Source organism: Sturnira hondurensis, unplaced genomic scaffold (genome assembly GCF_014824575.4).
Source record: "Sturnira hondurensis isolate 20B ecotype Veracruz unplaced genomic scaffold, ASM1482457v3 Scaffold0007578, whole genome shotgun sequence".
Classification (NCBI taxonomy): domain Eukaryota; kingdom Metazoa; phylum Chordata; class Mammalia; order Chiroptera; family Phyllostomidae; genus Sturnira; species Sturnira hondurensis.
The window spans coordinates 178,264-192,215 of NW_028080209.1; the positions used below are offsets into that span (position 1 = coordinate 178,264).

The following is a 13,952-nucleotide window of genomic DNA, read 5'->3' on the forward strand; positions in this document are numbered from 1 at the left end:
TGCCAGAAAGAGAAGAGAAAGAGCGAGAAATTGGAAATCTATTTTAAAAAATAATGAAAGAAAATCCCCTAATTTGGTGGAGGAAATAGACATGCAAGTCCAGGAAGCCCAGAGAGTCCAAACAAGAAGGACGTGCCCTTACTGGTGTGGCTCAGTGAACTGAAGGCTGGCCTGTGAATCAAAGGGTCACTGGTCTGATTCCCAGTCAGGGCACATGTCTGGGTTGTGGGCCAGGTCCCCAGTAGGGAGTGCATGAAGGGCAACCGCACACTGATGTTTCTCTCCCTTTCTCCTCTTTCTAAAAATAAACAAATAAAAAATCTTAAAAAGATAGATGGATGAAAAGAGGCCCACTGAAGACACATCATAATGAAAATGCCTAAGGCTAAAGATAAAGAGATGGGTGGAGGGTCTAGAAGAATTGGTGAAGAGGTGAGGGGATTGAGAAGTACAAATAGGTAGTAACAGAATAGCCCTGGGATGGAAAGTACAGTATAGGGAATGGAGTAGGCGGAGAATGTACTGACCCCTGGGTATGAACAGGGTGGGGGGATTGCCTGAGGGAGTGAGGTTTGGTGGGTGGGAGGGACAAAGAGGGAAAAATCAGGACAAGTGTGATAGTACAATTAATAAAATATAATAAAAAAGGGATTAATCCTTTCCACCTACTGTCATGGTAAAAATCAGAGTTCATTTTACAAATCACCTTTGTTTTAATGGCTTAAATATGTATCTGAAACTTTTGAAAATATTGAAGCAACTAAAAGATGAGAGATATTATAAGGCTTTAAAAGAAAGTAAAATACTAACGTCATTAGCATGAGGATAATTTATATACATATTTTTTTCTTTGAAATTTAAAGAAAAAATGTATTGAAGATCTGAAAAACAATTCCTAAAAGATTGGCTTTTCCAGAAAACTGTAGCTACACAAGGCATTGCGTCTATCATGTTAAAACGTGCGTTAGACACAAATACAAAAACCACGAACAAGCCACCGCTCTTCCACCATCTGAGCGGAGATAAGATGCCTAAGGAACAACGTGGGTGACTTGCGAAGGATAAGCTCTTTACTTTAAACACCAATAAAAAATAAAAGGAGCACAAATGGGTGAGTGTGATCAATTATATACACCGAATCGAACCTTTGGCACTAGACCGGAGCGTCTGCCACATGGCATCAACACATATTACAAAAGTGCGTAGTGTCAAAGGAAGAGGACCACCAGCATTCAAAGCAGCTTTGTCAACTAGGTGATAGAACACTCTACAGTATGTCTCTCCGCTGTCCATCAATACACTGGTAGCAACTTTAAAACGATTAAAAAAGGAAAGAAAAAAGGAGCTCTAATCCCTTTTATTTTCTCTGTTTAAGATCAAACAGAAAACAAACATCGAGTCAGTTATACACTAACATTTTCGAAGTATAGTGTGTGTACAAGAGGAGGACTAAGAACAGGAACGTGTCACAAAGATTCACGCCGGGGAAGTGGGCGCCTCACACAGTTTTCTGGCGGTCCTCAGGAGGCGCCACTTCATAATCGCTGGCACTGAACAGAGTTGCAGAATTCTTTGCCAGGTACTTTAGGAAATTATGAAGATAATTCAGTAATAAAGCAAGGCTCTTCTCATCCAGAGGTGTGTAGGCCAGCATCGCTCCAATCCGCACGAACAATCTCAGCAGACGTGGTGCTTCATACACCTGGGACACGGGTGCGTCAGGGTGGTCCGGAAGGATCTCAGTGTACTGCGGCCTCTCGAATTTGTAGAGTAACTGAGTGCCCAGCATCACGTTGAAGTACTCCTTTATTCCTGCCACGACTTCTTGACAGCGCACTCCTTATTATCTGTGTTTCCTGGAGATTTCTTGTAATTTGCATAATCCTCCAGAATGGAATCCACATTCTTCGCAGGAAGATAAAAGAGCTGTTTCTGCCGGGTAATGAGGTCCCAGTCCTCCTCCAGCCACGGTTTCACTTCCTCAGGGATCTTTACTTTGACTTCAACTCTGTTCATGAATGTTTCCTCGTTTTCAACAGTGGGATCTACTCGAGCTCTCTTCTTGCGAGGAGTCTGAGGGGTCTCACTGGTGCTGCCTCCGTCTCCATTTCCAAGTGTTCTCTGTTTGTTCTTTTTTGTTTTCACTTCAACGTTTTTCTGTTGCAGACCTGGTATCTTCTTTCCTGGGGTAGCCCCTCTCACCTTCCCTCTGCATACTGCTCCTGATTGGCTTTTTGAAGTTCTCGCTGTTTCCGCAGATTGGTGTCCACGTATTTGAGTACTCTGCTTTCCGGGACCCATTCATTCCAACTAGAGGTCAGGAGGGGGTGGTGTACTGAGGGAGCTCCTTCAGGAACAGGAAAAAGGGCTACAGTATCCTCCCTTGTCTTCAAAGCTTCTTCAGAGGGCCTGGGCCTCACAGCCTTTTTATTCCAGCCACTGTCATGTCTAAAGTATTTCACTTGTTTGTCCTTTACGGCCACCTTTACACACTTTGCTTCATAAAGAAGAGGCCCATGGAAGCACAGCACTCGCTCTCCCTCCTGGAATTTAGGCTTCGGGTCCTGCCTCGGGGCTATTTATAGGGATTCACCGCGGCCTCCTCCTTCTCCCACCACCCCGACTACCGCCCCCCACTCGCCACCCCACCCAGCTCTGCACCGTAGGCAGCGCTAGCTCTATATCCCGGGCGCGATATGCCGACGTCCAAACAACTCACCGAGGATAATTTATATTTGATAAAGAAAAATCGTTTGTGGTCAGTGAACAGGATTTGTTGTTAAAGCAGCTGGGACATGACCCCGATGAGCTGGGAAAGGGAGCGAGGTCTGCAGCTCGATGCCCTTCCTATCTGTTGCTCCAGTGTCCTTCCGGTGTCCTTCCGGAAAATCTGCTGTCAGCCCCCTCCCCCACGATGGAATCAAAGTGTTGGGATTTATGGTATGATAAGCCTCCTGGCCCTATCAGCCTGGGAAATGTCTGAGTCCAAGGTCCCTTTCTACTTCTCCTCATCCTGACTTGTGTGCAACTGGGGACTGGGCTGGGTTTAAGGGCTGGGGAGAGGGTGCAGGGCAGGGTTCTCCTTGCAGCTCTAGCCTTCCCTGCCCCCATCCTTTAAAGTTCCTGGATTAAGAGTGACTGGCTGGTTGGGCTCAGGTTTTACTTAATCTCTGTCTGCATGTGTGAGAATGAAGAGGCAGAAATGCAATTTTTGTGAACCAGTCCCTGGCACTCAGTAGGTATTCAATAAAACATTTTTCTCCTCTGTCTTTTCATAAAGTTTTCCTAATGTCTCTCAGGTCTTGAGAAGTCTCCCTGTTAGGCAGCGGGGGTTGTGGGCGGGGGGGGGGGTGCACCCAAAGTCCTGTATAGGTCTTTGTCTCATTAGTTATTTTTGGCTCAGTACGGATTTTACAGGTATTCCTCAATCTGAGTGGTCCTTAGCAGAAATGGACCTTTGCAGGAGGACTTTAGAGTGAGATATATTCAGGTATATCCTGGAATCCCTTGTTTGCCTGGAGTTTAATATCTCAGACCAGACTTCTGGGCAGAAAGCAAGCATCCTGTGTATCAGTGGGTCAGTGAGTCCTTGCTGCAGGAAGACAGATGTGAAGCGTCACTTAGAACAACTGGTAGTGAACACAGGCTGCGAGAGATCTCGCTGGGTGTGTGGCTGTGAAACTCCGAGGTGTTTGGTTTCCTCTTCTGAGAATGGAGATAATCATGAGAGCCACCTGGCCAAGTGAGTGAGGGACAACTAGACCAAATCACTGAATATGTGAACCGGGGCACAGGCAGGCTTGAGTGGGCCATCAAAGGGGGTTAAAACTGAAATTTCCAATGGGTGATGTCATCAGTGACACAACTGTGCTTGCAGTAGAAAACCAGAGGGGAAGATGGTGAAGCTGTTGTGTCCATGGGGTTGACTTGTTTAGGTCAGAGTCAAGAGACTTCATGTTTCTTAGTGGACTAAAATGGCTTCTGAATTTGCACAAGTCTGAGCAGCCAATGAGCTGGACCTGAGGGTAAGAGTTTGGTGGGAGAGAGAGAGCAAGACATTCAGTGGGAGGGTCCCAGGCTGGGAAAACTCAGTGAATTGGAGAAACTCATATGAGACCAGTGAAGGAGCACTTGGGAGAGGAATGAGATAAAGTGGAAAAGAAGACCAGAGGTGGGGCCGTCGAGGAGGGGGAAGCAGAGGAATCCTTTGAAGAGATAAGGCAGAGAGTTGCCATTAGCTAACTTGAGAGAATCATTCTCTTGGAAGGAAATGAAGTTGAGGAGGTGAGGCAGGGGCACCCATGAGGAGGCCGCTCCTTGGGCTGGATGAGAAATAAGGGTGGCTTGTAACTAAGTGCAGGCTGTAGCTATAGATTTGAGGAAAATCTTGAACTTTATGGTAGGTTGGAAATAGACTGGATGTAGAGCAAAGTGTCAAGGATGCCCTTCAAGTTTCTGGCAGAGATAACTGGGTGAACACAGGTGGTCTTTACTGAGATGGGGCAACTGCAGGAAGGGAGGCTGCTGAGGAAGATGCTGTGCTTCAGGGTTTTCTTTCAGGCTTTTCCAGGTGCACAGGCCATCTAGGTGATACTAAAATATCAGCAAGCCGCAGGGCACTCTCCATTCAGTGTGAGCAAGGCCAGGGTTGCAGAATTGGTTCTGGAAGTTCCTGATGCCTGATGTTAATCCCTTGATTGCCAGGTTGTGAACAGCTCCTGGGTCTTCTGTTGGTGAAGAAGAGACAAGCACTAGGGACTCTTCCAAGGCTCAGGCCTGGGGTGATTACCAACCAACATGAAGTCATTTCTGTCGTGAACAGACCTATGCATAAGGGTAGGTGTTGGCTGCGCCACACTCAGTCCTACTTCCGAGGTCTAGAAACAGACAACCTGCAATGTAGTAGCTGTTGCACAAACAGCCCCTGTCTCTGCCCTGGAGGGCTGTCTCAGTGTTCCTGAGCCTACTCTGCTTCCTGCTCCAATCATGCTGTTTCTTCCCCTAAGACCTGAGGTGCCCAGTGCAGAGGGTGGGGCAGTCTGCTGTATTGCTTTTTGACAAGCTTTCTCTTTTTAGTGGTGGAAGGAGCAGGAGAAGGGTGGATTCTTTGGGCTGGAGCCCCAGGGCCTAGTCTCTACAGATTCCCCTGCAGCCTATGCCAGGCTTTGCTTCTTCTCCACTTCCTGGGAACCAACTACCTCTCCACATGAGGAAGCAGGGCGCCCAGCCTTGTCTCTGGCAGCAAGGTTTGGGTCTCTGAGTGCAGATTCAGAAGGCCCCTGAGCCTCGTGAAGCTGCTGTGTTTAGAGAGCTCCAGCCTTTCACAGCAAGTAAGTTGGTTTTGAGGACACATGTGGGTCAAGAGGAGGAAGCAGGGAGAAGCTGGCTGTGAGGCAGAGGCTGAGAATGAGGTGAGGCTGGGGGTGGGGTAGTGGCTACAGGAAGACCCAGGAGAACCTCTGTGAGGATCCTTTACCCTGAGTCAGAAGTCTTCCAGAGAGAGGAAGAGGATTTGCCCGTGGGTTGGGAACTGACTGGGTACCTGCTGTGTGCAGGCCCATGTCCTTGGTCCCAGGCAGAAAAGGGTGGAGTGGGATTGAAAGGAAGGTGACTGATACAGGCAAACATAAGCAGGACACGGTGCCTGTGATGGGAGCCAGTCTCCTCAGGGAGGATGTAGTCTGTTCTGATGCTTCCCAGTGATTCCCTGCTCATAATTAGGGAACAACAGAACATAAGCAGGACCGGGCATGCCCTTCATGGCAAGGGGACTGGGTCTGGGCCCACTGTCCTGGGGAGTCACTGGTGTGTGCGAACAGTGAAGTAGAGGGACAGTTTCTCCCACAGGCCCAAGGTGTTGAGGAAGGAAGGGCCTGGTTTTCTGAGCAGGGTGGGCCTGCGCAGTGGGTGCAGTTGGGGTAGGAAGGGAAGCAGTGTTTTTCTACCCCGAGCAAATTGAAAGGTTCTCTAGCTGCACAGAGGCTTTCAAAAGGGCAGGAGTCAGCCCTTTCTCTGTATCAGGATTGTGTGGGGTCTACCACCCCATTAGCTTACTGAGTCAGTAGGGAAGGCTGTGTTCCGGCTTGGGACTGTTGCCAGCCCGGAGCCCTGCTGTCACCTCTGAGGTCCCACTGCTCCCTCAGTCTTCACCTGCCTCCTGCCTCTCCCCAGCTTGGAGGAGATGGAAGATTGCTCCAGCTACTCTGTGCTCTGCCATCTCACCTCCCTGTTCCTCCTCATCCAACTACTCACTTGGAGGTCTGCAGGTGAGTGTGTCTCCACCCCTCTTCCTGTGTCTCCCTCGGGTGGGTGGGATTCCTGGTGAGTGGGGTCCCCAGGTACCCTGCCCATTCTCTCCATCAGGAACAGTGGCTGTTGGTGGAGGCCCTTCTCTAGAGAAGTTATGATTCTCCCCAACTACTCATTGTAGTTAAATATTTAAGAACAGTCACCAAAGCATAAAAAAAGGATGAGACCTGACCAATTGTCCAGAGGAGTGTGTGATATTTTAAAAAAGTTAGCCATCAAATGAGAAAATACTTCTTTCCTCTTTGTTTCCTGGCTTTGTTGGTATTCTGAGCACTTACTCATTCATTAATTCATTGCATCCCAAGAATACTTACAAAGTGTCATCTATGTTGGAATTGTTATTCTATGAATAAAAAAAGACAAATTCCCTATCTTCATAGAGCTTGCATTTCAGCAGGTGATGGCGAATAGCTAATGCAACAAACCAGTCAAATCTGGTGTGTTAGCGGAGCCAAGAGGTGGGATGTTGCAGTAGAGCAGGGAAGGAGTCGGCTGTGGGAGGAGGCTGTGGTCAGGGTGGACAGGGAGATGGGCAAAGACTGGATGAGATGGGCCAGTGAGCCCTCGAGGATAACAGCAGTGCGAGGCTGGCAGTGTGCTCAAGGAACAGAGGAAACAAGTGTGGAGCAGAGGGAGCTGGAGAGAGAAGTAGGAGTTGGGGTCACAAAGGTACTGGCAGTCATCTCTATGCATCCCACAGGCCACTGGGGACACTGGGGAGCATTACAGGGCTCTGAGCAGAGTAGGGACATGGTTTTGCTTACAGGTGAAAAGGGTCACAGACATGAGCGTGGGGAGAAGACAGACAGAAAGATGAGTTACTATTGTCCTCCGAGTGAGAAGTGATGGTGACTCAAACTGAAGCCAAGCAGCATAGGTGACAAGTCTCTCTTCGGATGTCCAGCAGGGCTGGTGCTGCAGAGGAGTCATGTCATGGCCTCCAGTCCTCAGTCCTCGGAAGGCTGAGGGCTCTTGGAGAAGTGGGGGTGGTGGTAGATGAACCTCTTTTTAAAAAGATTTTCTTTATTTGTTTTTAGAGAAAGGGAGGGAGAAAGACAGGGAGAAAAACATCAATTTGTGGTTGCCTCTCACGCGCCCCCTCCTGGGGACCTGGCCTGAAACCCAGGCATGTGCCCTGACTGGGAATTGAACTAGCGATCCTTTGGTTCACAGGCTGGTGCTCAATCCACTAAGCCACATGAACCAGGGCTGAGCCTTTTTTTTTTTTTAACAGACAGTGTTTTGGGTTCCTGTAAGCAATGGGAGTTAGGGCAGGTATTAATGGAAGTAGCACTTGGCTCCAACTTTTATTTTTATTTATTATTACTTTATTTTTAAATTTCTTATTTATTTTTAATATATTTTATTGATTATGCTATTACATAGTTGTTCCATTTCGCCTCTCATTCCCCTCCCACCTGCATATTTTCCCCCTTTAGTTCATGTCCATGGGTTGTACATATAAGTTCTTTAGCTTCTACATTTCCCATACTGTTCTTACTCTCTCCCTATTTTCTACCTACCATCTATGCTGCTTATTCTCTGTATGTTTCCCTCTCTCTCCTCCTCCTTGTTGATAACCCTCCATGTGTATTTTATTTTTTAATTAATTTTTTTATTGTTCAAGTACAGTTTTCTGTCTTTTCCTCCCACCTCTCCCCACTACCCCAGCCCTCCTTGCCTCCCTCCCCCATTTCCATGCCCCTTGTTGTTGTTGTTGTTGTAAATCTGTCACCCTTTTCCCCCATTATCCCCTCCCCTCTCCCTTCTAATCACTGTCAGCCTGTTCTCAATTTCAGTGTCTTTGGCTATACTTTGCTTGCTTGTTCTGTTTTGTTGATTAGGTTCCTGTTAATGGCGAGATCATGTGGTGTTTGTCTTTCATCGCCTGGCTCCAGTTTTTAGTTCACAGTAATTCAGTGTAGGAGACAGACATGTGCACATAAAGTTCAGGGTAGGAACAGTGAAGTTCCTGGGTGTGGCTGAGTGACCATGAGTTTAGACCTGGGCACAGGTGTGCCCTTTGGTCAGTTTTTAGTCCTGTCCTAGGAGGGGCCAGGTTAGAGCTGTGGTTCTCAAAGTGTGGTTTCCGGAGCATCAGCATCAGCTTCCTGGGGAACTCCTTAGAAATTTACATTCTTGGGTCCCCAGACCTACTGAATCAGGAGCTCTGGAGGTGTGACTCAGTGATCTGTGGGTGATTGTGATACACACAAAGTTAAGAATCACTGGCTCACCAGACAGGAGAGGGGAGAGAATTTCAGGGGAAAAGGGAAAGGGTTTACAGGAACAAGTATAAAGGACACATGGACAAAAACTAGAGGGTGGGTTGGAAATGGAAGAGAGGTGGGGAGGGCTGGGGGGGTGGGCTGGGATGGGAGTAAAAGACAGAAAACTGTACTTGAACAACAATTAAAATAAAAAAACATAAAAAAAGAACCACTGGCTTAGAGTCTTTCACAGAAGGGTGTGAAGACAGGAGCAGAGGTGATAAAGGAGTCATTTTGACATCATTTTTGGGTCACGAGGTTGTTGTCAGAAGATCTTTCCCTGATTCAGAGCTGGTACTCATACCATCAGGTCAGGATGAGTTGACACCTGCCCCCACCTGCCTGGGCCTTCTCACCTGATGGTGTGTTCCCTGCTTCCAGTCTAGTATCTCCATGTTTCTCACTCTCATGTCTGTGTCCACAGAGTTCTTGGTCATTGGCCCCTCAGAACCCATTGTGGCAGTGCTTGGTGGGGATATCACACTGCCCTGTCGTGTGACCCCGGCCGTGAATGGAGAACATGGAGCTCCGGTGGTTCCACTCCAAGTTCTCTGAAGCTGTGTTCATCTATAAAAATGGCTGGAAGCAGGAGGATGAGCTGATGGCCCAGTGCGCAGGGCGGAACTCTCTGGAGAGGGAGCTCCTCACCCAGGGGGAGGCTGTCATGTGCATCCATAAGATTCAGGCTACAGACAACGGGCTCTATTCCTGCTTCTTCAGAAAGGGAGAGGACTTCTGTGAAGAGGCCAATTTGGAGCTGAAGGTGGTAGGTTAGTGACTTGATCTGTACTCCTAGAGTCTTGGAGTGCTGGAGTTGGGAGGAACTTGAAGGACTGTAATTCAGCCCCTCATTTTATAGATAATAAAAAGGGGGCTCATTCACTCATTCATGTACTCACTAAAATATATAGAACCCCTACTATGTGTCAGCTCCTGTTCTGAGCACCTGGGAAACACCAGTGAACCAAAGACCCCTGGCCCTGTAGAGTTGTAGTCTACAGACAACAAATAAATACACAGATAAGTAGGTCACAGAAGGTGTGAAGTGGGGGTAGTAGTTGGATAAAAGGCCAAGCAGAACAGGGGAAGGGGACTAGGATGTGGGGTGAGAGGGGGAAGGCAGGCTTCACTGTCACATAGGGGCTTAAATGCGGTCTTATTGACAATCAGAGCCAAAGTTCAAAGGAAGTAGGGATTTGGCCAAGTGACTGCCTGGGGGATGAAAATGCTAAGCAGAGAGAACACTCTGTGGGAAACCTGAGCTAGGAGTGGGGCTGGTGTGTTCTGGGCACACAAAGAGGTCATCATGGTTTGTTTGTAAGACGAGTGATGAATGGGAGGATGGTAAGAGGTGATGATACTGGAAAAAAGAGATGTTCCTGGTGTAGGGTGAAACTGATGAACACTTCCTGCCACAGTCAGGAAAAGCTCACAGGGAGCACTTGTCTGAGTAGGCACTTGAGTTCACCAGCCAAGGTCCCATAGAGACTTGAGATTGATGGACTGGGATGCGAGGACGCAGGTGATTGTGGTTTTGAGCAGTTAACAAACAGTGCTTGTGGTCGGAATATGTGTGCCTTAAGGGGCACAGGCGGTAGGAATTGGGGGTAACTAGAGAAGACAGTGGGAGCGAGGCAGATGCCAGGTCATCAGGTCACTGAGGAGAGTGCACAGAGCAGTGCGGGGAATGTGCTCTCTGCCAGCAGTGAGGATGGAAGGAAGGTAGGCAAGGCTGGGGGCCCGGATGCAGTTACGAGGTGGGGGGGGTGGCCACCTATCTTCATGGAGTGGCACTGAGGTGAGCAGGAGGATTAGACATCGTGAGGTTTACAAAGTAGATCCAACTGAGTGTGTAGATGTGGGGACATGGACAGCTTTCTGGCAGAAGTGGGGACTCCTGGGGTTTGCTTAGGTTAGTAACGAATGAAAATACTTTTCTTATTGAGTAAGCATTACACCAGAATATGGCGATCATCACAGGCACTCTACTAACATAGTTGAGCAGCAGATGTAACACACTGTATATGTGTTTTCGAGATAAACCTACTAATCCTCAGGAGAGAGAACTTGAAAGCACCATGGTCACACAGTTTACCCTAAATTTACCTGGTAATAGGGGTGACCATCTATGTTAGCTAATTGAGAGAAAAATAAATTCTCGTATCCTTTCAAAATGATTATTATTTTAACCGAGGTATGTGCCCTGACTGGGAATCTAATTGGTGACCCTTCGGTTCGCAGGCCTGCGCTCAATCCACTGAGCTACACCAGCCAGGTCCAAGTTCTTATATCTTTGTGACAGGAAGTGGTTTTACAACTTAGGGCATGGTGCCCACTGAGGTTAGACTCCTCCCCTCCCACAGGAAAGGGGAAAGTAGAGTGCTATCTCTCTTGATGCTAACATTTCAAAGAGATGGCTCTACTTCTCTCCCTCAGGTGTGGGCTCTGCCCCTCAAGTGTGCATCACAGGGCCTGAGGAGGGTGGGGTTCAAGTGGTGTGCACAGCCTCAGGGTGGTTCCCGAAGCCCCAGGTGCAGTGGAGAGACCTCAGTGGAGAGAAGTTCCTGATTTTCTCTGAGGCCCATGCCCAAGATGCTAAAGGGCTGTTCAGCGTGGAGGCCGCTCTGGTGGTGAAAGACCATTCTGTGGGCAACATGATCTTCTCTGTGCTCAGTCCCATCCTGGGCCAGGAGAAGGCGATGGCCATTTTCATCCCAGGTCAGAGCTGCTCCCTACTCCCAGCAGAGCTGGAGGGTGGCGTGGGGCCCTGAGTGTGCTGGGTTGGGCTGTCCCAAGCTGTGCCTCTGATGGGGTCTCTGGCTGGGTGTAGAACCCTTTTTTCCCCAGTCCTCTCCATGGAAATCAGCTTTCCTGGTGAGCCTGACCAGGGGGCTCCCCATGCTGGGGCTCCTACTCTTTGGTGCTGGCTATTATGCCCAGAGAGGACATTCTGCAAAGCTGCAGGAGCTGCACGAACAGGAGACTCTGTGCCAGGCTAAGGAGCAGGACAGGCAGGCAAAGGAGGAGATGCTGAAGGCCAGAGGTAAGGCAGGACAGAGGACAGGGCCCAGGGCCCAGGGCCCAAGTCTGGTTGGTGTGGCAGGCGGTGCTGAGAAAACAGGCAGATGGCAGCATCAGGGTCCAGGTCTCCAGCTCTCTAGGGAGACCCAGGTATTTGGTCCAGAGCAGGTGGCTGCAGAGATCCAGGGAGGGCAGCTGGAGGCTCAGGTGCATCTGGAGCTGAAACTTCTTGGATATAAAAAGGTTGTCTGGGAACACCGTCTTTCCTTTTTCTAGGAATGCGAGTTCATGCCTTTTGTTCACTCTCAGACAAACTCCAAGCAGAACTTGGTAAGTCTTGCTTTTCCTCCTGATCTCTCTGTCCCCTTCATGGGAGACATTCTGGTTCTTAGCTCACCTGTTTCTGTTGCTGTCTTTCAGACTGGAGGAAGACAATTTACCTGGCTGGTGAGTGACTCTCCACATGTCCTTAGTCTCCTGTCCCACCTGTGCCCAGGTGTCCCTCTCCTTGTTTCTGTCTCAGCACACACATGTGGACACCTTTCCTTGGGGCAGAAGTGGGAGCTCCTGGGAAGCAGAACCCTGCTCCACGGGCTTTTCCAAATGGGGCTGCTGTTTCCCGTCTGGTGCTTGGCAACCAGGTGTGATGGTAGCTCCTGGAGTTGGTCATGTATCCTGGGTCTCATTCCAACTTAGACTTAGCCACTATATTGTTAATTTTCTAGCCTTCCATGCACCCAGCTCTCAGCAGCACCTGGAAAGGAGCCGTATAAATAAATAAGGTCATCAAGTTTAGGATTGTGACCTTCAGCCTTCCCCCAAAACATCATCCAGGGAGAGTTTGTTCTCTCCAGGTTCTGAAGGTTTTAATCAAAAAGTCATGGGAAAGGACTGGGTTGATCACACATAGGAATGTGATGGATGAGCTGTCAATGCCCCAAAACAATGATGTTTATCTTTGAAATCACTTATCTGAGAAAGATTGGCCACTTTTACCTCAGAGCTCAACTCACCTCCCTGTCCTTAAATTAATTCCCATTTTGAGTTATTTCCCAAGTATACATTTGTCAGAAAAAGATTGGATATGAAAGTGCTTTCTTACAATTACGGAATAACTTATATTTTGTTCCCTAAAATATTTTCAAACACATAGTATACTTGATTCTGAATAGAAACACCGAGCAGCAGGTCAAGCGGGAGTTTTTGAGGTTGTTTTGGTGCAGAACAGCTGACTGACTGGCCAAAAGTCACTTAAATGCAGCTGGCCAATGCTGGAACTCCGCCTGTAATGCAGGCCTCCTGACCTGTGATCGAGGTCTCCCACAACACCTGCCATGTGGACATCCCAGGGGCCATCTCCTCTGCATTTCCCCCTGTAGATAGTCTCACCTGTAGGATGGGAGAGGCCAGGAGATTCATGCTGAGCAGGCTTGTTGTGGCTGAGGTCTCACCACTGTGTGTTCCCTTTCAGCCTGGAGGAAGGCCCAGCTATATGCAGGTAAGTGGCCCAGTTTCCTGTGGCTTCACCTCCCCAGCCTTGACCCTGTCCCCTTTCTCTATCAGAGGACTTCACTCCAGGATGGAGTTGGCACCCCTGCTCTCCTTGTCACTTTTGTAGCCTCCATCTGAAGAGTGCGGGGACTCCTCCTTTTCTGGGCCCATCCTCTGCTGCAGGTCGCCATTAGGGCTGGCAATGCGTTCTGAACACACCTTGTTCTACTGGTACTTTTCGGTGCAGTGACAGTTGTGAGGAGAGTCTGCAGGTGGGTGGTGCTGTGTAGATCAGCAGTTTCTCTCTAGGAGATTTCGGAAACCGTGTTTGCTTCAGGACTCAGTTCTTCCTAAGATGGTCCTTGGTTTTGGATTCTTCTTGCGTTGAAATTCCTCCCCCTTTTGGATCTAGTTTTGCTTTTTCCATTTGTTCCCAGTCCTCTGAGATACTGGTCTTTTCTGCTTCCTAATGCTCTGATCCCCCTCTAAGGTGTGTTTCTTCCTCTAAGCCCCCTTGGTTGCTGAGGAATTAGTGGCTTTAGAGCAAGTGTTCTGAATCTGGGGTCTAGAACCTCCAGGATATTTATGCTCTGGGGTGGGAGTCTGTGAAGAAGTTAAGGTTGTATGCAAAATTCTGCATATTTTGTGTAACAGAAATAAGAATGCAACACCAATTATTTCTCCTTTTAGGAGAATTTGTATTTGCCTGGGATGCTCAGTCCTGGTTGTTAGGGCAGGGTGTGAAGATTGCCAGAGGAGAAACCCGCAGGAGTTGGAACTGTTTCCTAGAGTAATGGTGGGGAGCAAACCATGGAAGACCAGACTTGGTGGATTAGAGACGAGTTGAGAAGGAGGTGGAAT

At 48.5% G+C, this 13,952-nt stretch overlaps 2 protein-coding genes and 1 long non-coding RNA gene across 3 annotated transcripts; 2 read left to right on the plus strand and 1 right to left on the minus strand.

Annotated features, from left to right (window-relative positions):
* Nucleotides 1-849: 849 nt before the first annotated feature.
* LOC118991464 (mortality factor 4-like protein 1) lies at nt 850-2,339 on the minus strand. Its single transcript, XM_037052694.1, is given in 2 exon segments — nt 850-1,827; nt 1,830-2,339. Coding segments are annotated over 2 exon segments (801 nt in total). The 5' UTR covers nt 2,302-2,339; the 3' UTR covers nt 850-1,498.
* Nucleotides 2,340-5,104: 2,765 nt separating this feature from the next.
* Nucleotides 5,105-9,340, plus strand: LOC118991553 (uncharacterized). The gene is made up of 3 exons (XR_005067439.1): nt 5,105-5,330; nt 6,172-6,266; nt 9,004-9,340. It is a non-coding gene; the product is annotated as an uncharacterized LOC118991553 (long non-coding RNA).
* Nucleotides 9,341-10,323: 983 nt separating this feature from the next.
* On the plus strand, nt 10,324-13,285 carry LOC118991537 (butyrophilin-like protein 1). Its single transcript, XM_037052854.1, has 6 exons — nt 10,324-10,336; nt 11,016-11,297; nt 11,410-11,622; nt 12,021-12,047; nt 13,072-13,098; nt 13,275-13,285. Exons 1-6 carry the CDS (start codon nt 10,324-10,326, stop codon nt 13,283-13,285), a joined length of 573 nt encoding a protein of 190 aa, XP_036908749.1.
* The last annotated feature ends 667 nt before the right edge of the window (nt 13,286-13,952 follow it).

Coding starts and splice junctions, on each gene's coding strand:
- LOC118991537 (XM_037052854.1), top strand. Junction 11,623..12,020: donor GGAGATGCTGAAGGCCAGAG/GTAAGGCAGGAC, acceptor GCTGTCTTTCAG/ACTGGAGGAAGACAATTTAC. Junction 12,048..13,071: donor GAAGACAATTTACCTGGCTG/GTGAGTGACTCT, acceptor GTTCCCTTTCAG/CCTGGAGGAAGGCCCAGCTA.